Below are 21,569 nucleotides of genomic sequence, written 5' to 3'. Positions count from 1 at the left end.
TCCACCTTCGTAACCGCCTTCAGCCTGTCGTCCTTGTCTGCACTGGGGCAGAGGATGGCTGGAACAGAAGGTGAGGGCGGAGGGACGAAGCCTACGCGGGGACGTGCATGCGTGTGACTGAGAGCTGGTGCTGTGCGGTCAAAAAGAAGCGCGGCAAAAAGAAAACGACGGTCCTGAAAACACTACGGGAACACAGCACCGCGCCCCGGTATGGCTTGTTCTGACGTGCTCACCGGGAAGCTGCCGGTCACGACTCCAACTCGGCTGCTGTTGGGATGGCATCTCCCTCCCCCACCACACCCAAGCGCTGAACCAACCGCAGGTTTCCTCCTTGCATTACGTATTGCTGTTATTGTCCGTTTGTATTCCTGCTCCTCACGCTTTTACCGCTCCAACGAGGATCCGCTCCTCGCTGCACTCCACAGTACGTGCCGCCCTTTGCTTTCTTCTAACCCCGCTCTACAAACGCTTGCAAAGAAAAGCCCCATTTTCATTAAATCCCTTTGCTGACGTTAACTACTCGACGCTGATTTATTGTTTTTTCTCCTATGATTTAAAACTTTACAAAGAGTTATAAAAAAGGTAAATGGGATTTGGCACCTTCAGAAAAAAAAAGTGTAACTCAGATCAAAAAAAAAAAAAGAAAAAGCGGAAAGAAATCACTGATATTTACAAATTAAAACACCGGTGAAGATTATGTCTCACTATGCTCTCCGACCTTGGTTTCTCTTTTAGAGTACTGTCAGACTACGACTGAACATCTGACAGATTCACTGATCACGGATCGGAATGGATAAGACAAGTTAAGTTTTCCTCCCGGTCCCTTCTCGGCCGTTAGCACTCCGGCAGCCGCTCCGCTCCTAGGAAATGCGAGGCGCCGAGCGATCGTTCGTGGTGGTCTTCTTCAGCTTGACGCCGCGCCGGATGGCGTTCAGCATGTCTTCTCCTTGCGGGGCGTCCCCGGGGCTGAGGTCTCCGGACTCGAGCTCCAGCTGAGCCGTGGGTGCCAGGCTGCTCGTGCCGTCCCGCTCGCTTTCCTCGCCCTCGCTCTCAGGAACCGCTGGCCTCTGCTCGTCGGCAGCGCCCAGTTTCTGGCTGGACGGCGGGGGGTTGACAGACGCCTGTCCGCTCCACGAGGAGGACGGCATGCTGGTGACGCTCTGCGCACTGTCTCCTGCTGCTGGGGACTCGGGACTTTGCTCGGGACACTCTTCGGTCCCAGCGAGGGCGCCCGGCAGCCCCCCTGGGATATCGGGGACAGTCGGTGTTTTGACGGGGATCACCGGCGTCTTGATGGGGATCGGACCCGCCCCTATGGTGCCACGTCTGACTGAAGGCTTGGTGGACGGGGTCCGCCTGATGGTGGCGACGCCGGGGGTGACGATGACCGGTCCGAGCGTGGTTGGCAGACCTGCAGTGGAAGCGGGACGCTTGGTCTGAAACATTCTGCGATAGGACTGACTAATGTCGCTGTTTCTTGGGATGGTGGAGGATTTGTCAAACTCTTGTTGTTCTGCCTCCTGGTCACCACTCACAGAGAAATAATCATAATCTGAAACTGATGCCAAACGACACAGTTAGAAACAAACTGGAGAAGACTGCTGAGTCACTAACTCTGGAATGTGTGTGTGTGTGTGCGCATAACCAGAAAAGCCTGGGTGCCCACGCCAGTTAAGGCACGGCTCTCCCCTACTGAGGAAGAAGTCTGAAACATGGTGACCAAGATTCTTGCACTGTGTGGCTGAGGCCAGGCACCGGAGCAGACCGACCCTAAAGCTGCCTCCTGCCCACATCCCTCCTGACAGAGAACAAGAGCCATACACATTGGGTACCTTTTCTAGAAAGAACTAATTAAGTAACGGAGACTCAGTGTTTGTTGCCAATGTTTGTATGCCCAAACCGGCATCCTACAAACCATATGCTACCACTTGTAGACACAAACACAACAGTCAGAGACTAAAAAGTGTGCTTGAGAGCAGGCAATGGGCGGCTCAGGGGATGGTGTACCAACTATTTCAGCAGCAAATTTGATTATTTTGCAAACAAAGTAAATCCCAGCTGTCAGCTCTGAAAACCCAACCTAAGCTTTAATAATTGCATTGGGTTCCTTCCTTTCCACATAAATGCTGAGCCAAGCTAAGCCCTCTGCAAGCCCTACTGCACCCAGTGATTGCACAGACCTCAGCTGAGCAAACGGCACGTTTTGCTGAGCTGTAAACACAAAACTCAGTCCCTCTCAGCTTGTGGCTGGGTCTGAAACGGCACGAAGCCCAACACATTACTGCACCTTCCCAACTACGCCCAAGTCGAGGTCTCCAACAAATCCTTTCTTTCCAGCTACAGCCATTTCTGTTTGTGTAGGAAATAAAAGGCCACAAAAATGAGGTCAAAACAGAATCAGAGCTCTGACAGAACAAGAAAGCAAAGCTCATGAGTACAATCTTGCTAGACAATAGTTTGGAAAGGATACTGCTACCACAAAAAGTGCATGGTGCAACACCAGCGTCATTCCACTTAGCCCATTAAACATAAACCAGCACTGCCTTTAAAATTCTATCTTGGTAGCACCCTTAAACTAAAACTCTAGCAACGTGCAAGAAAATGAGTGTGTTCAGCACACTATGCAGAAATCCATAATACTATTTAGTTAAAAAATCCAGGCTGCACTCCTGGGAGAAACCTCACAATAGCGCTGACCACCCCTTCCCTGAAGCTGACTACAAAGCCAGTGACAGCTGCTGGAATACAGCTCCTTGTCGCTGAGGGGTGAGTGCATGAGGGCCAGACTGGAAAGGCTTTGAAACAGAAAAGCTCTTGGATGGCACAGCAGTTCAGGGCTGGGTACCTTGAGATGGGATCGTGTCCTCTGAACAGCACGGAGTTGTGGTCTGGGTGCTGTAACCGCTGGAGCACTGCAAGGAATCCCGACTGCTCCTCTGGGTGTCGAGCTGCAGACCTCTTGTCAGAGCGAGCGCCAGCTCCTCGCAGGGCTCCATTTCCTCACCCTGCTGGTTACACACAGAAAGGAAATTCATTACATACAGGTTTGGTCAGGCTTCACCAGCTTTAGCTGTTCTTTCTCCCAGGCAGAGCTTGTCACCATCGCAACCCAAGCAGATAAGAGTCCAACCACTGACTTGGGCTTAAGAACAGGGGCCGTCACTGCCATACAAATGCCAGCGGCTCAATGGCATATTCCTTCAAGGCCATGCAACCTCCACTGACCACACTGCCACCACACCAGTCCCACGTGCCAACATAAAGCACGTCAACGAAATACGGGCAGGAGCTGGCACCGTGCACCAAAAAGCACATTCAAAATTAGAGCTTCACCCGTGTGGCAGCCGACACCGTCATGCTCCGAGGTCTCTGGGCCTCCTCGGCTGGGGCAGCTGGGCCGCTCTGAGCTCCGCCATTGAGATCTGGCTCGCGCTTCTCCTTCCGACGCTGCAGTGTGTTCACCATTGGCTGATCGTATGGGCCTGGTTTGGCCCAGTCCTAGGGAAACGTGCTTGTTAGTGAGAGCTTTCGTGACTAACTGGGCCATAAACACAAATATAACAGTGCAAAGGGGCCATTTTAATGCTGCAGATGATGTATCAAACTGGATATGCCTTTCTGAATAAGGCTGTAAATGAATTAGTTTTGATGATATTTAAAAATCTTCGCTGACAAAAAACATCTCCTTTATTAAAGGAGACTTAAGTTTCCTATTCTACCTAAGCTTTCTTCAACAGAGATATTTAATATTTTAACATTACTGATCTCTCTAAGTGAAACAGCCCTGTGTGGAAGTCTGTATTTTCAGAAATTCAAATGCAGAAGTCGGAGGCACACTACAGAAAATACACCTGAATGAGTTCTGATACACTCTTCCATGTCTACGGTTTGAACAATTAGGCCTAAACAGATTTTTGATACATCAGAGATTACTCTGAGCAATCTCTCACTTTACGTAACGGCTGAATTCTAGTTCACAGTACTGACCTGTACTGACTGACAGTTTTATTAAGCCAGGGGAGCTGTGCTTTGCCTGGATGGCTGTGTCTCTGCTGAAAGCACTTTGCTGTAACGTGTGCTGGGCAAAGAGCTTCTAGCACAGACACAACCAATGACACAGAAGCCCTGGGATCACTGTGGCCAACTTCTTGTGTTTATGTCTCAGTCTCCAACTGCTGGAGAGGTAAGAAGTGCACACGCAGAATCGTGTAAGTATCCACAGGCATCTAGGACCTGTGCAGCCACTACTGGCTGCATTCCAGTCCTGTGAAACTTCAGGGCAACAGACAGGAGACCCTTTGGCCCAGGGCGCTGCTCTGCAGGGAATGTGCCTGGCAGGGATACGTCCATGCTCTGGGAGAGCAGAGACATCTGGATGTGGAGGGAGATCCTCACCGATCCAGCTGTTGCTGCACTCTGACAGATTTTATGTTCTCACCCGAGACAACAGCACAGGGCGTGGGAGCTCTTTGAGCCTGTGGCAGCAAAGTTAGGGCAGCTGCCCTCACTGCTGGGCTTCACCTGGTGCCAAGCAACTTCTAAACCCACTCTAGCTAGAAGTACAAGAGCACGCTGCCTATGGCCTGGGGGGCAAGGCCAGCAGCTGCAGTGCGCTGTTCCACAAGTGACCTCACCACACAAGCTGGGTGCCAAGCCTGCACTTCCTTGCCCAACTGAGAGCTTTGAGGATGCCCAGCATACTCTCTGCTCACTGAACAGAGGTGCAGAGTGCTTTCAACAATGTCGCATTTGTTCCAGAGCTAAACTACTCCTTCTTACCTAGGTGTCATCAGCCTTAATACTGATCTTACTTAATATGTTTCAGAAAGCGTCAGAATAGACAAGGTCCTTCAGAAATATTCAGTACTGGATTTCAGCTGATTATCACCATGCAGTGCCCATTCAGAGCCATTTTCAACAGAGCAAATCAACAGTAATTACAGGGATTGAAAGGTAGCAACACCCGCTGTGCGCACACTCAGAATGAGGAGGTGAGAACTGCCACAACAAAAGGAACACAAACCTTCCAGCTAGGGATCTTAGATGATGGTAACATGCCTGGCCCAATGGTGTAATAATGAACGTAGTCTGGAAGGAGGGCTGAGGGAGCCCGAGTCCACGCGCGGGAGACAGGCGGGAAATGAGGGAAAGGACCTGCACCAACTGAAGCTACGGATGGGTCACTTGATAAACTACAGTGATAAAACCCATTAGACAACTGGAAACGAAACAAATAAACAAACAAAAACAGAGAAATTAATATAAACAGAATGAATATGAAAATACACTGCGACTCTGATGCTCTAGGGAGAAAACGGTATCTTAAAATAAATAAATAAAAGAAGATCTTAGCTTTGCCGCAAATAAACAACAGAAAATTGATACAATGCTTGGTTCAGAACTGAGATTGCTTGGAAATTGTTACTCGGTATAACAAATTTCAGACACCAATCTAGCAGTCATTGTCTTCAGGCTAAGCAGCATTGCCTTCTGTCCATCAACGGGGCACACTGAGACGAGCTTTGTCAATTTAGTTTGCCGTCAGGCACAGAAACGAAACATTCCCAATACTTGAAGGCATTGGCATTGGTGGCGTTCAATCCATTGGGCGGACAGAGAGGAAAAGCATACTGCCTTTGAAAATGACCTGATCTGGCCATGTGATGACATGGAAGGGGAGAAAAGAAAAAACCCAACAGCAAGGATTTACCAGATGAGAATGGAGACCGCACACACTTCCTCCCCTGGCTCTGACAGCGTCCCCCACAATTTACTCCAACCACGTTCTGGCGTGGAGTTTGCTATTTCTTTTTGTTTTGTTCAGTAACACACCCCAATCACTTGGCATAACACATGCTGCCTAATGGGAGAGAGCAGAGGAGCCCCCAGTGGTAAAACCCAGCCAAGACGCTCTGTCAGGCAGCTGCTGGGCTCGTGAGGCGATCCACAGTCTCTTTAAATAAACAAAAAAGGTGGACACTGAGATTTTTGTAGAACATTACTCTGCAAAATGGTCAATTTGTAGTGTCCCCTAGCATCTCCTTTTAAGGTATCACTATCATTCATTTGAAGAGATTCAATGTTAAGGGAGTGTGCAGCAGTTCCTATTCTCATCTTCCCAGAGAGGAATCCTGGCTGTGTCCCATGCACAATTATTTTTTTTTTGTCCAAAAGTTGCTGGCTTTGGATAACAGGCTAGTAGGTTTGTATGTCTTTGAGATGAAGTTTTTCACCTTATCTGTGGAGGCCCAAGCCCCCATGGTGGAGCCTGAGCTGACTGAGGTGGGGGAACTGCACTCGCTCACTGACTGGCAGGTTTCAGAGGCTTCAGAAGAGGCAGAGCTGGACGAATTCTGCAGCATAAAACAGCACCACAACGCAGGGAAAGGATACACAAGCAGTCAAAAAGAAAAAAAATACAAACAAAAAGACAAAAAAGCACATAAACAAAGACACACAGAGGAGAAAGGGAAGGATGAGAGAAGCAGAGGGTTAGGGTTTAAATAAACAATTAGAAACTGCTCAAAACCATTGCTAACGTTCAGGAAATCTACAACAACACAAGCCAACTGCTTTGTGTGAGAACTTGCCACACTGCTTGAGAATGAGGGAATTGAGGGATCGGTCTCAACCCCCTCATTACATCTCAGCACCTCAATTCTGTTAGCTGTCTCAGAGCAAGAAGCTGAATGGACCGACGGTCCAACCATGCAATGTACCACGACAACTGATTCATACAGAGAAGCAGATTGTCAGTGCTCAATAGACGAAGTTTAGATTGAAAACATGGAGCAGCAAAAGTCACATCCACAAGTTCTCAGATATCCTGACCTGCAACAGTGCTAGTGAAAAGTTCATCTGAGTTCAAATATCATAGAATAGAGAAAGAAGCAATACTTACCAAACTGGACGTTTCCAAAGTCTGTATGCATGTGCCTCTGTGGGGAGTATGCATACACCCAAAGCACTGACTCAAGCTTTTCTGCCCAGCAGTCAAAACGAAGGTGCATGTACTTTGCTGAGTGCTTAAATGGTGGCACGTGCTTGCCAGCTGCTTCCTCTTAACAGCAGAGAAGGAAAATATCAAGAGCTTGGGCAGAGAGGGAAGGAAAATGCAGGACACCAAATGTCCAACAAACAGCTCAGCTTCTCGCAAGGAACTTCTCTGTCACTTTTCACTGCATGCCCTCATGTGTACTCTGTAACACCTCCACTAAAGCAGGTGAAGCACCTACACACAGACCTTACTCCAAGGTGAACAAGGATGTGGAACATTTCACCAACTGCAACCACCAACACCGTCAGCAGGTTGTGCGTGCAGGTCCAACCAAGGGCCATGTACAGAGGCTAATGGTCAAAGGCACCAGCAAAGAGATCAGGACAGTCCTGAGCTCTGTTCACAGTGCCGGGAAACCCAGCACTGGCGAGAATAATTCATCCTTTTCTAGCCCAAGACCTGTGAAGCAAACCTGTCTAAGGATATCACCAGCATTCTGTGACAGCAGAGAGGACGGCAAGGATTCCAGAAATGCGTTCTTGTACACAAACTTGTGTAGCAACACCTCATTTTTCAACAAACGTTCTGAACAGGGAGAGAAAGCTCAACTGAAATACAACTTCAACAGTTAACCTGTGATGAGAGCTTGGGGCACGCCTGCAACAAAATGGTACCTGAATGAGAGGCACTGCAGGGGAATAACCAATGCTAACGCTCAGAAGTTGGCTCTCTGCTCACTAGAACCTGCATACAAAGGACGTATTGCTGACTGCCTACATAGAAGGAGATGTCAGTCTCCCAAAATGGAACACCACTGTTGTAAGGCGAAGACTACCAGGGCTGTTGAAAAGCATCCTGAAATGATTAGTGAACTGCAGATTCAAGTTAGGGCTGTAAAACTTTGCAAAGGCAGCTAAAAAAAATAAATGAATACAAGGCAAAAAGAAAAGCATGTAACGTAGAGGATTATTTTATACAAAGAACGCACACCCCACCTTCTGCAGGCATCTGCATGTGTTGTAGCAAGCGTATTTAGGTACCTCTGAGCTCAGCAAACAGGTTTGTATTTAAAGGGTGGTATGATGCTCTTTCTGCTCAAAACTTCATCTCAGAGAGTTGAGATAAATACAAGATCAGAAGTCAGTACAAGTGTTTGTGGCTCACAAGCAGAAAAGTGAACAGAATGCCATGGGGTACTGGATGACACAGTGGTTTGATTCTCTGCGTAACCTGCTACATTCTTGACTGAAAGCAACTCCTTTCATAGGAGAAATATCTCTGAAAATAAGAATATTAACAAGTGTGCTCTGCAGGTAACTCCACCTTCAAATATAACATGAAGTAGAGATAAGCCTGTTTTTAATGTTCTTAAGATCAGTTTTTATGGTAAACCTCCACGTTCTGCCTGTCCAAGTCCTGTGCTGATCAACAAAAGCTGTTTGAGAACACTCACCATGATTACACATATGTTAGTGTTACACTTGAGTCAGGCAAAAATAAAGATTATTTCAGAGCGCAGGTCCTGAAACATCATGCTTACAACCCAGAAGAACTGTTGTAAAAGTGTCTTGGGTTGGAGTACCCTGCACGTGACCACATGACAGGATGGGCAGTAAAGGATGAGAGTTCCACATGCTGCACTGTTGGTTTCTGCATATAACCCACTGAAGTGGGAATTTGAAGCTTACACCCAGTACACTATTCTTATTTACGAACCAGAAGTTTCAAGAGAGCATGTCAAATATTAATAAAAATGGGTCATGAATGAGGTTTACTTGCAACAAAGCTCCATGTAGTCAGCAGATGGAAAATGATTAAGAATACAAGTTCTGAAGACGCAAAGATTTGTACAACTTAAGTGATGTGTGGCAGAAAAGATTGGAGATGGTGAACTTTTGAAATGAACTGACTCCGAGGTGGAAGAAAAACAAAGGACTCTTAAACTCAGTGTGGTCATTTAACAGCTGAAGAGAGACACAGGATGAGCCAAAATATCACAGGGTAAACACCCTGGTAGCTGAAGGAAATGCAAGATGTGGTAGGGAAACTGGATCTCTTCATTCTGAGAAATTCCCACCACAGAACGGGGAGCCTTGTGTACTGCTAAGAAGGGATACAGTGAGAAACTGATGGCAATGGAAGGAAACTGAGCTCCTGAGGGAGAAGCATGAAGAAAAATAGCGGGTACAGGCAAAATGCTGCCTGGATCAGACTGCAGAAACAGTTCTGAATGGCTGAGAGGATCTGACTGTGGGAAGCACAGACCACCCTTCATTCATTAGCAGAAAGTACATGAGTAGCTGAGAACAGAAAGTTAATGGCAGAAAGTTACTGCTTGGACAAAAGGTCTCCAAACTTGAGTGCCTGTTCCAGATGCACACACACAGGCTACAAGGGGCTGAGCAAGTTCTGCTTCATGTCCCCTGGAGTGAGCAATATGACTCTAGGTTGCTTCTCTTCAGTTGATTTTAGTTTATTCCTTTTAAAAATGATTGCTTAATCTGAATGGTTTTTAAAACTAGTTCTTCCATTTTGGCTACTTTAGCCCCAGGAGGTTATTTTCTGATAATGGTGGTTCTTCTCAGCTCTCAAACCACCTCTTCTGAGAAAAACCCTGATGTTAACAGCATCAGCAGAAAGTTAAAACTGCTCTGCACAGCAACAAGCAGTCCCTCAGATGTATGTTCTGTATGTGCAGCGTGGTACCTGGTCTCTCACACACTCTTCCAGGTTCTTGGATTATATGCATCCTTTGTTTGCTACACTCTCCATCCAAACATAGTATTGCTTTCTTAACCCTCCCCTTCCTCCTGTACTAGATCGCCCCGGGCAAGAGTTTCCTAGGAGACCAAATTCGAATGAAGAGTCTGGCACAATGTCTCTCTGCAATCAGTAAAAGACACATCAGCTACATTTCTAACAGCTAAGCACACGGACTCAAGGTCACCTCCTTGGCTGTCTCATTTCCAGAAGCGAGGCACTACTCACGTCTCCTTTCGAGCTAGGGACAAACCCCTGGGAAACTTCATCTTGAAAAATGACGTTTAGGAGATACAAGTGCCCACTGAAAACTGATAGATGCATTTATTTTCTTTTGAATGGTTTAATTTAGGAACATATGGTAATTTACGTGGACAACTGAATAGTTGTGATAATGTATTTCCCCTATCCCACCTTCAAGCAATTTCAAGAAATGGAATTTCCTCAGAAGTACAACCTTCTTAGCTTCCATGCAGAAGCAAGTTCACCTTTAGTCTCCTTCTACTTGATTGCTCAGGGAAAGTAGTTTCCAGAATATTCTAACAGGAAAGACTCAATTCTCTGCTGTCTGACTACAGGAAGAATTTGTTGTTTTTCTCCTCCTTTAATCTGCTTCTTTTCCTCCCCTCACTTTCACTTCTGTCAAACCATCAGTATCCTCTAAAAACCAGCTCCATAATCACTTTCCATACGATGAAAATCACTGTGTGCTCCGTTCAAACCCAGCCTTCTCCTGTCATCCCCTTGACACAGACTTAATGGCATTATCACTGTGCCATCTCATCCCAGTTCCTCCCAGTCCTTGGCTTGCACACTGCACAGGGAACAGGTGGTCAAGTGGCACCAACCACACTGGACTTTCACTCTTAGTCTCTGCTCCCAGAAGATCTTCCAAGGGCGTTACACGGCTTCAGTACATGCAAAGGGCAATGCTGATCAAGACCACCCCCAAATCTGACATTTAGAAAAACTGTTTACCTCCAGAAAGAGATCTGTGATGCTTTTCACCCAACTGTGCTTGCTTAAGATAAATCACTTTGGAAGAGCCCTTTCTACGTGTACAGCTATCTGTTAGAGGCTAACACTTTTACTCCCAGTGATGTCAAGAGTAACACTGTGGAGAAGAGATCATACCCAATTAAAGAGCATAACTGCTCTTTTTCCTTCTTTCTACACAGAGTGTGATAACTGTAAAGACTACTCAGCAACCATGGTCCTGTTCATTTTGCCAGTCATCTCTCCTCTGGCACAGGCTATGTCTTGTTCAAATCCCTGTTTATTTCTTCTTTGAGATTTTATCTTCTATCTGTCATTCTGAGCAAACTCAGATTAATTTTCAGTGTAGGTGAGAGCAGAAAAGTTTCATGTTGCTCACACAGTCCCATTCTCGTAATTTGGGGGTGTTACGTGGCCCCCTTTGACTGTCTTTTAAAATCCATTATTAAAAGAAAATGGGCTATGCTGCCCTAAAAGCTACTGCTGCTCTCAGATGCCACAGCACATAGCTAGCAAACATCAGCAAAGTGTCCACCTGCACAAAATATACGGCTTTTGATTTCCTAGGTTGATCCCAGAGCTTGCTTTTCTGCTTTCTCAGTGTCACTGCTATAAACAATGACATCAGTGTTTCAGAAACAGTCGGCAGCCGCTACCACTGCTCCTCCCACCCACCGCCCAGCCTCAAAGCACAGACCCAAAAGGAAGATCTGTCAGTTGGTTAGAGACACACAACACGAAATAACGCTGTAAATGGAACAGCTTCTCAGTAAGCTCACGATCACAATTATCTGTCAGCACAACACACACATCTTACTTAGTGCTGAACATACAAAGCGAGACACTTAAGCAGAGATGAAGCGGCCAGGCAATGATCTGTTACCTTTTCCTCTGCGTAAAGGTATACAGAACTAGAGACACACAGAGCACATACCTATTTGTTATACCAACACACTACATTTGTCAAGTCAACACCACACTGCTGCAGCCTTCTACAGCTCATGAATAGCTCAAGGGATGCTTGGATCAGTTTGCAACTTTATGGATAGTTTCTAAAATGAAGTGAAAGCGTATGAACTTAGCTGGTGTAGATCAGCGTGACTCCATCGACTTTCAGGATGTGCTGCCAGCTGATACCGGCCTAAGTTCTCTCCCTTGTTTAACAGGGGAACTTGCAAAGAGAGGTGTTGGGTTTTTTCCATGCTAAGGGCGATTGCAAAGTTACATCCTCATCAGCAAACACAGCACCATCATGTAGATTACCATCCTTTTATGCAGGTGCGGTGGATACTATGAAAGTCAAAGATGATGCTAGCATGTATAACCAATGTATGTATCTTAAAAGTCAACTTCCTTACCTTGTTACTATTCCAGTTTACTTTATTATTGCTCATTTACTTTTTTGCATTTCACTTAGGTTAGCCATAGCCAATCTAAACAAAACATTCATTTTATTAGTGTGCACAAAATTCTTCACGTTGTCATCTATCAAAAATAATGCTGATGTGTCCAGACTGGGGACAGTTGCAGATGTGCTCATTTGAAAACAAAGCATTTCTATTAAATGAAAGAGTTAAGTATATTGAAAGAAAACTGCTGAGCTTCCCTCGAGAATATGCTCCAGGCACAAATGAACAGTGCTGTTGTTGATACCCTAAACATTTCACTGGGAGAGCTACTTACTAAATGTAAGCCTATGCACAGAAAGGGATGGCATAAAAAATGACAAAACTAAAGCCTCCTACGATGTTGCTAATGATATTTTGACACTGAGTATCCTAGGCCCTTTGCAGGGCCCATTTGGTGGGAATAAAAATAGTATTCTTGTTGCCAAAGCCACCAGTATCAATACAGCTGTCAGAAGGCTGTTCTGGCACTAACATTTGTCCATTAAAAAATAAACAGCCAACAGATATTAACAAGTTGCAACCAGCGTAGGATATTGACTGGTAACCTCAGTGGATATTTACTCCTTCCTGCTGAGTGGGATGTCTTACTCCTTCTCCTCTGTACCCATCTGAAAGTTAGGCACTCAGTCTCCCTTCAAGGCCAGAGCAAAAACCACATCCGCTGAGAGTGACTCATCCCTTCCTTCACTGCTAGCTGCAACAGCAGTATGTATCACACCAAACCGAGGCCCAACTTTTAGATGGATGAAGTGCAGTCAGACAAACCTTACCCTCAGGGATTAATCTGACTTCAAGGTACCCCAAAATTACATCATATCCTTTTGTGAAAGGTGAGCCACGCAACAGAGTCCAGCTCACACTCAGTTTTTTTTTTTTGTTCTCATGCTTGCACGTACCTGGTTAGGTGCTTCTGGTGGCATAGGGGATGGCGATTTGGACTGGAAAGCATCCTGGGACATGAATCCAGAATCATGGGAGGACACACTGGACAGCCTCATGGGTGCCTGCTGAGGCAGATTGGAGCTGCGATAGCGATAGTGTGAACTAGGTGAGTGCGAGTGCGAGCCACTGGACCGGGAATCACTACTGTTAACGCTGTTCAGACTGCTGTGAGAGACAAAAGGAACAGAGAAAGGAAAGGGGAGAGGAAAAGACACAAGGGTGGGGTGGGGAGAGACCCATATACGGTACAATTAACATTCCACATGTCTCTAGCAACAGGCAGCATAAACCGGAAAAGAAAAAAATGTTGACAAAATAAATTTGAATATATATATATATATATATATGCACATATATATTGGTACAGAACCATAAGCAGCTGCAGTATCCCTTGGGACCAGAGAGAAAATGGCATTTTACCTTGAATTTCACTTAAATAATATTCTGCAACCACTAGCAGTTTCAGTTAGGTTAGCAGGGGGTGGGGTGTTCATGCCCTCTGGCCTTCACACTTCTGGGTGAAGAAGCTTGCTGACAGCTCCCTTATATGCACCAGGGACCAAACTTTCAGAGAGATCTCTAGCAGAGGATCCAAAGGCATCATGGCTCATTTACAAGTCTGCAACCTGACATGCAGTTTTCAGGTCACTCAGTGGCCAGCATATGAGATTTTTGACTGCACTACCAAAACCTCATACTCAGAGTGTGTGGGACAAGTTCCTCCCAGATGAATACTTTCTATCAGGAAGAAAAAGCAAGTGATGGCTTATTCAGTTGAAGTCCTGTCTCCATCAGAGAATTAATACTCCAATATCCAGTAAAAAAATATACCAAAAAAAAAACATTTCAACCAAGAAGATTGATTTTTAATCTTCAGTACCCATGAACAACAGCAATGACATGCCAGTCAAAACATGGGAGCAGTTAAAAGTTTCCTGCTGGGGTGGCTAAGCAGGACTAACAGGATGCAACAATCTGAAGGCATATTCTTATCTTCACTGGCAGGCATCCACTGTCTAGCTGAAGAGATGGCTCTAAAACATACATGGGCCAGCGCTGCACCACCTGCTCACAAATTCCACATACTCATAAGATGGACACATAGGAAGAGGAGCTCTGCTACATTTTATCCATATACAGTAGTACCCATATAGGTTTTATCACACAAGATTAGGTTGATGAGGAACAGATGATGGATTTTCAGCCATTTTCTTTTATAGCTTCAGGATATTGCATCTATAAGCCTGTGCTCATTGCTCTAAATATGCATGTTTTCATATATATATAAAAGTACTGAAGGATTTTTTTATATATATCTGCATGCAGAGACAAGTAGATATATAAAAGAAGTCGTGTTCACTTGCTCTGACATGCTATAGGTAACTTTGCTCATACACAGGGAACCTGGAGTACATTATTCATAAAGCAAACCAAAAGGTAATCATTTGAGAGCAGCTACAAAGGTGTTAGAGCAGAATACACAATAGGATGTCTTCCTTTTCAATAAAAGGAAGGAGTAAATGTAGACACCAGGTACAGGGGCAGCATGCTAATCAACTGTTTCATGAGAGAAAACAGTTTCACAGAGAAAGCATAGACAGAACCCAGTGTTTCAACATATTTCAGGACAGCATCAGACAGCATTAAACAGTAAAGAAAAAACTCGTATAAAAAAGCATTCCCCTCTACCAGACTGACAGCGTAATTCCCAAGAATGTTTCTCCTTTTTAAACAGTTAACTTACTGATTAGTAACAGCTACTTAGAATAATCTAAAGTCATCATACAAAAAACAGAGAAGGAAATTATGAACGAACAATCTCAGAGCTCAGATCAGTACAGTTTGCTTTTTGATCTGAAATGGTTTCAAGAGAACTGGATCAAAAGCATCGTCAGGTTGTCTTGAGTTTGAACGCTGTGCACTGATGCCCAACCTTTTTAATATTCCATCACATACTTACATGGATAAAGACCATGAGAGATTGATTTCATTAAGAGTTGTTATTTAAGTACGAATACAGATCCATACCACAGTCTGATCTTGCCTCTCTTTGCCCCCAAACAGGTTAAAATTAAATATTACCGGTCTACTTACCTGCAAACACTAGATTTTCTGGACATGGTGGTACTGGGAGAGGATGGAGGAGTCTGGTAAGACCAGCTGTAATCAGAACCTTTCAAATCTAAAATTACCTGATGAAAGATAACCAACAGCATCAAGGACATGGAAACCTTTTTTTTTCTTTGTTAGCAGAAACCACTTGCTGTTCACACAACATCTGTCCCCCCTGCAAGCTTTCAGAACCAACTGGCCCAGTTTTCTGCTAGAACCGCACTGTGCATGTTACAATTCTCACTGCGGACGGCCAAGGTTTCCAGAAACTACAGTTCTTCAACACTAGAATTGCTATCACAAAAGGAAAGTTCAGATCTGAACAGAAAAACACCTTCAGAAAGTAATCTGGAGTTTCATTTTATCCACATCGTAGGCTACTGGTTTTCTTTTTCTCTTAAACAAAAACTGCAATAGCTTTAGCATTTAAAAACTCACAAAAAACATTCTGAAGATCCAAAATTCACCAGCAGCAGAGCTTCTATCCTTTATATTTCTAGGTCAGTGATAAGGCTTTTAAGGTATGACAAGAAAAATGAGTTCAGCAGGGCTGAATTAAAAGATACTTTTCGGAATCACTTAATGACACACATCTTTTCTATGCATTTTAATGACAGCATGTGATAACGTTCAATTGTTAGGCTCCATCAAGATACCTAACCTCAGCAATCTTGTAATCTCATACAGACAGGGATGTTCAAGCGTAGGGTGAGGAGGTATCACCCATGCAATTACCCTCTGCAGAAACTGGGCATTTCATGGATTTTCATGGATTTTTGCTAACTACCACTTCACACTGGTCTCACCAAATAGTTCAGGAGCACTTGGCTGGTACTTCAAAATCAAGTTTTTAAAAGTTGCTTTATGCTAAAAATGACCCTGCTGCAGTGAAGAATCTACACAACGTAATGTTAAGCCACTAAATGCTAGCAGTCAGTATTTCTCACAACACACAAAGAAGTTACAAGCTAAAAATAAAAACACTTCCCACACTAACCTGTTCACTTGAAGATGGCAACTTGTGTGGATCCATGGTGAGACTTTTCAGGTCATCTGATATGGTTTGTAAATGGGTTATTTCTCCCAGCATTGATATTTCTTCTTCCTGAAAAGACAAAAGAACAAATGGTTTTAAAAATCCAATGCAGAACACAATGCATTTCTTTTTTCCTGATAGCTGTAGGAATGCCCACTGGAGCTGCTTTTTCCTTATTGACTAAGTAATAATGGCTTATGAAAGAGAGCTGGAAACATGCAATTAAAATTTTATGTTTTAGACTGGGTATAGAGTTTTTTACAATAAAGGTAGTGAGGCACTGGCACAGGTTGCTCAGAGAGGTGGAGGATGCCCTGTCCTTGGAGACATTCAAGGCCAGGCTGGACAGGCTCTGAGCACCCTGCTCTATCTGTATGTGTTCCTGTTCACGGCAGGGAAGTCGGACTAGATGGCCTTTAATGGCCCCTTCCAACTCAAATGATTCTATGACTCCTTTAAGACTGCTCTAAGTTGTGAGGCCCAGAAATGCTCTCTCTCATCAGTGAGATGTATCTCAGCCGTCTTTTTGTGACATTTCCAGGAAAAGAGTGCCATTTTTGTGGGATGTGGATTGACTTTAACTCTTCTTTGTATATTCGCTAATGGACATTCAACTTCCAACTTATAAATAGGAGCTAAACTCATACTTTCGCTAGCTTTTGGAAACTCTGTGACTAAGGCACTACAGGTGTGGATCATTAGCTTGTCTACGATTCAGCCATGCTCAAGATACATCAACAGTCAATTCAGATAATTCCAGCACCATAAATTACCACAGTATTGCTGTTGCTACTCTTGGTAGTTACACCCAAGTCCTTGATCTACAACTGACCTCCACCGCTTCAGGTATCACCTTTCCACCTCCTCTCTCACCACCGTTTTCTGTTGACACTGATCTCTCTGTAAACAAGCACTAGGAACAACATTTTCCTCATACACTGAAGGCCCTTCAGAAATGCATCATGCTTGCAGAAAGCCACAAACGATTCATCGCTGGGCTTCACACAACCTGACATTAGGAAAAACGCACTGAAACCTTTTCAACTAACTGAAAAAGCTGTCACATATGAGGAAAAGAGCTGCCAGAAAACTGCACAGAAGCAGGCTGCAACCTGTCAGATAACATCACTATAAACACAGGGGAAGTCTTAAAACATTTATCAGAGCTAGTACTGGAGTAGGAATAAGGAAGGTTTATATTAAAATGTGATGAGAAAAAAAAAAGCAGTGGAAAAAACTGTTCATTGTCAATGTCTCAAGTTCATATGCAGAAGGAACTCAAGCTCCGCTGACTCTGTATCCACTGTTTCCCCATTAGTCGTCTTTAACGTACCCAGTGCTTTCAGTTGTTGAATTACTCTATGTGCTACAAATAAATGCCCAACTCCCACCATTTGCTAGCCAGAGATGCAGGTGGAACTTTAGCTAGTCCTCGTAACTCTAAAAATTCATTCCAAAGATAAAATGAGCTAATCTTTCTAGAGGCTACAGGACACATCCCATTTGTGTATTGTACCAACTTTAAATGGAGAGCTCTTACTATCACAGGCCGCAGCATCGAGATGAAAGTACAGAACCGACCACGCTCCTCGATCAGAGCCTTTCTGACAGCTTGCTTCTCAGTTTCTTCAAGCAGCAGGTACTTATCATTGACATCTTGCAGAGCACTATCCAACTGTGGCTGAATGTCACCCCGTCCTGTATGCAGGAAACAATCAGGAACATGTTATGTCATAACTGTGGACCTACACAGAGGAATAACTTATTTTCAGTCAGCACTGCTGCCACACTGTGCGTTTGCAATTCAAGTCTCAACTAGCAACTTCCCTTAAATCAAATTAATAAAGTTTCTTCCCCAATAAAACATTTCATTGCATCCTTATCTGTTTTGCATAAAGTAGAAACCCAGCTCAATTCCAAAGGTTTCAACTAGCCAAAGACTTCACTTAATGTAAGGACTTTCTCAGAGTGTTAGCTGAAGAAACCCTTCGTATCATCCTTGCTGAAGGTCAACATCTAACTAATTGGTATGGTATTCATTTCCCTTCTTTCTTACTTTTCTGCTTTGCAAGGTCCTAATGACAATTTGTGGAGCCACTAAATAAGTGAATGTATCTTCTAGAAGAGATGATGCTAGAAACACGCCACTGATCACTGGATTCAAGTACTTCACACATGCAACTGATAGAACAGCTTTCTTTATGCTAAATCCAGACCCAAAAAACTATCAACAACTCAAACATGCTGATGTTCACTAACATCTGTATTTGCTTATGAAAAAAACCCAAAATCTGTTGTCTCACAATCAAAAAGCTTCACTATGTTTATTACAACCAACTCATAACAATAAAGCCTTCTGAGACAGGTGAGTGCCTTGCCCTGCACCAAGCCCTTGCTCTGCAGCATGCCAAAAATTCATTCCACTGCTAAGAAAGAGCTGCTGCTCAGCCACTGTATCACTGTGCCAACACAGCTGTAGTCACAAGGCTCTTCATGCAGCTTACACCTCTACATATTTTGAAGAACCTCAGTTGTGCAAACCTACCTCAAACCTCTTAGTACTAATGACACACGCAAATTAACTATGCCAGGTGCATTTCCATTCCAGTGTTACTAAATACCAGGAAAACAACATTTAAAAATGGTCAAGTTACAGCTGCCCAAAATCAATTCTTATGGACAATAACTGCTGTGCATGAACTATTTAGAACTATAAGCATGAGAAGAGGTCTCTTGATGTGTATAGTACACAATGTAGATGACTCACTGTACAAAGGAAAACCTTTGCCTTATCATCCTATGTATTGATCCACTACACCAGAGAGGTGAAGTCGTCAGCTCCTCAGCACTGCCTCACAGACAGAGCAGCAAGAAAGACAGCAGGAATGGATGCAAAGAGAGTTGTGCTGCATTAGAGGCATTACAGACTGGACACATCCAAGTATCTCCTCTGTTCTGAGCTAGACATAGCCCAGATAGCCACGCACTGAGCTCTTGAGATACGTCTTCAAAGAACTGTGCATAAAGCAATGCCAGCACAGCCACCACCACAGCCACCTGGTACCGAAGTGCCAGCACAAACACACAGTGCCAGGTCCTCTACACCTCCCTGACTGGTGCAGTGGGGTCATAAAATCAGTTTGGAAGTAAATAACTTTAAAAGTAACACACTCTGACTTTACAGTTACCTGCTTCCCGTCTCAAAATTAGCATATGTCAGAAACAATTTAGAAAACAACTGACCTATGTCTCTGAAAATCCTGGGCCTTCTCACCTCTCACCCTTAGGAAACAAATGGGGCCCTTATGACTGAAGCTTGTTCTGCACATTTCAGGCCCTTCCTCATTCTCTTAATAAGATGCAGTGACTAACATTGCACTTCTCTGTAGCTGTTCTTTCAAATTCCTTACGAAACTCACTTACATTAATGCACAGAACCTTACTTTGAGAGCTGCCTACGAGTAACAACAAGTGAAGTAGGTTCATTTTGTTTAAACCTATTGCTGGCTCACTAGTGTGGATGCACTAAACGAAAAATATATTGGCTGCTAACTCAACCAGCTCACTCATCAGCTCAGCTCTGCAGAATTGTTGTAAAGGTTCAGTTGTTTCACCAGATGATCGTGCACTCAACACAGGGAACTCTGTTAAATGCAATTGACTGCACTGGTGAGAATGCACGCACTCAGAAAGCAACTAGACTCCATTGACAAAATGGGTTCAGTTAGAGTGAATTTGGGTAATTTAGGTGGACCCCACAGAGCACCATGTCTTGGCTCAGATCAACAGGACACCCAAAACACAGGGCAAAAATAAGCCTCATTCACACCTTCGCACCCCACTGAACACTGTTATTAGAACAACGATCAAGCTGTGCACTCCTACAGTGTGAGTCTGTATATGCACCTATGCGTGTACGTTTATACGTATGTAAAATAACTTTCCAACATCCTCCATACCCCTGTGAAGTTTCTTGTTTGTTCCTGCACACGAGTCAGGAAGCTGACAGGCATACCATCTCCTTGCAGTTACTCTGATGGAGGGCTCTTAGGCACCTGCGCAGTCAGCGCAAACTAAGAGTGTGGGGTGTAATTCAGAGCAGGAAACAAGCTTAGGTGAATCACTGCGATGAGGCTCTGAAGTCAGATGTTTACATGGCGTGAATACATCTCTTTCTTGATGTATCCATGCAATTCATCTTTTAGGTACAGGAAAGCTTTATTAACATCTTTTGAAAGCTCCATAAAGCAGTCATCCATCTAGCAAGCCTTTTGAAATCAGGCATAACTCTTCCCACTCCAGCTGCCTCCCACAGCACTCAGGCAGTTCAGGAATTTGAGGGATGACATCTCTGCCCAGTGTAATCAGTTTTCTTGCCACGCAGCCTCGATCAGAGCCCCTCCACAGCACAACTACACCTAGAGGACACCAAGGACGTGAGGGCCAGCAGCGCTCTGCCCCTCTCCCACCTCAGGTCTCCTTAAGTCAGACTCCACCATTTATCTCAGAAGCATGGAGCACTGGAAGGCAATGTTTTTTCCCCTTTGAGTTATGAGGGGAAGGTCATTTGACTGCGGTATCTGTGACAACCAGCAGCCCTATTTCTGCCTGTGGACATGAGGCACACTTTCATAAGCTACATCAGCAGTCAATTATTCTCTCCAGCCTGCATTCAATGGCCTTTAAGGTTACCCATCTGGAAACATTCCCAAACCAATACAATCACCATAATGACAGAAAACAGCTCCAGAGCAATGTCATCACTCTGCAGCAGGAAAGGTGCACCTGAAATGAGGTGGCCAACCTCCTGGAGACAGGTTGGAATGACTCACCAAAACCAATCAGCATTACAAAACGGTCAAAACGTCAAGTGTAGTGACAGGTCTGATCTGCAGCCAGCTAGAAATGAGCTGATGGCAGGAGGGCTCTGCAGAATGCACCCACGTGCATTCAGCACGAGTCAACAGTCTGAAAAGGGAGGAGAAATTCACATTCCCCCTCTCTCAAATGGGAGTTGCAGAGAGGTAAGGAAACGCAGGACCAGAAGTTGAGGACTGACTTCCATCCTGCCAGGAAGGAAAGCACCATGACTCAAGGCTTGACACAGGTAACTAACAGCCACTGAGCTGTGGAGACTGAACTGCTTCCTGTCATTATTAACAGGGATCCACCGTTGCTCCAAGGGCAGTCTTAATATGTTACTGTCAGAGCAGCTGCTTCTCATCATCAGTACAATGTGCAAGAGCTGTAAGGGAGCGACGTGCTTTAAAGGATCAGTTTTAGTGATGTGTGCCAACCACAGCTTCTTTAACAACTC

At 44.6% G+C, this 21,569-nt stretch overlaps 1 protein-coding gene across 10 annotated transcripts in view; it reads right to left on the bottom strand.

Annotated features, from left to right (window-relative positions):
• Positions 1 to 530: 530 nt before the first annotated feature.
• The window catches only part of MTSS1 (MTSS I-BAR domain containing 1), a 113,692-nt gene continuing 92,653 nt past the window's right edge, over positions 531 to 21,569 (bottom strand). For 2 of the 10 annotated variants that reach the window (XM_065752144.1, XM_065752145.1), the window contains 9 exons: positions 17,793 to 17,950; positions 16,214 to 16,321; positions 15,199 to 15,296; positions 13,059 to 13,269; positions 6,234 to 6,353; positions 5,024 to 5,218; positions 3,334 to 3,498; positions 2,846 to 3,008; positions 531 to 1,558 (listed from right to left, as the gene is read on the bottom strand). In XM_065752144.1, the coding sequence (XP_065608216.1) occupies positions 861 to 1,558; positions 2,846 to 3,008; positions 3,334 to 3,498; positions 5,024 to 5,218; positions 6,234 to 6,353; positions 13,059 to 13,269; positions 15,199 to 15,296; positions 16,214 to 16,321; positions 17,793 to 17,950 (1,916 nt within the window). In that variant the 3' untranslated portion in view covers positions 531 to 860. The remainder of the gene's footprint in view (positions 1,559 to 2,845; positions 3,009 to 3,333; positions 3,499 to 5,023; positions 5,219 to 6,233; positions 6,354 to 13,058; positions 13,270 to 15,198; positions 15,297 to 16,213; positions 16,322 to 17,792; positions 17,951 to 21,569) is intronic. The other 8 variants (XM_065752147.1, XM_065752149.1, XM_065752152.1 and 5 more) reach the window with 6 other exon arrangements.

The sequence above is a fragment of the Cyrtonyx montezumae genome, unplaced genomic scaffold, assembly GCF_038088225.1.
Source record: "Cyrtonyx montezumae isolate F1298 unplaced genomic scaffold, pur_monq_1.0 scaffold_8, whole genome shotgun sequence".
Lineage (NCBI taxonomy): Eukaryota > Metazoa > Chordata > Aves > Galliformes > Odontophoridae > Cyrtonyx > Cyrtonyx montezumae.
This window is presented reverse-complemented; position numbering and strand designations above follow the sequence as displayed.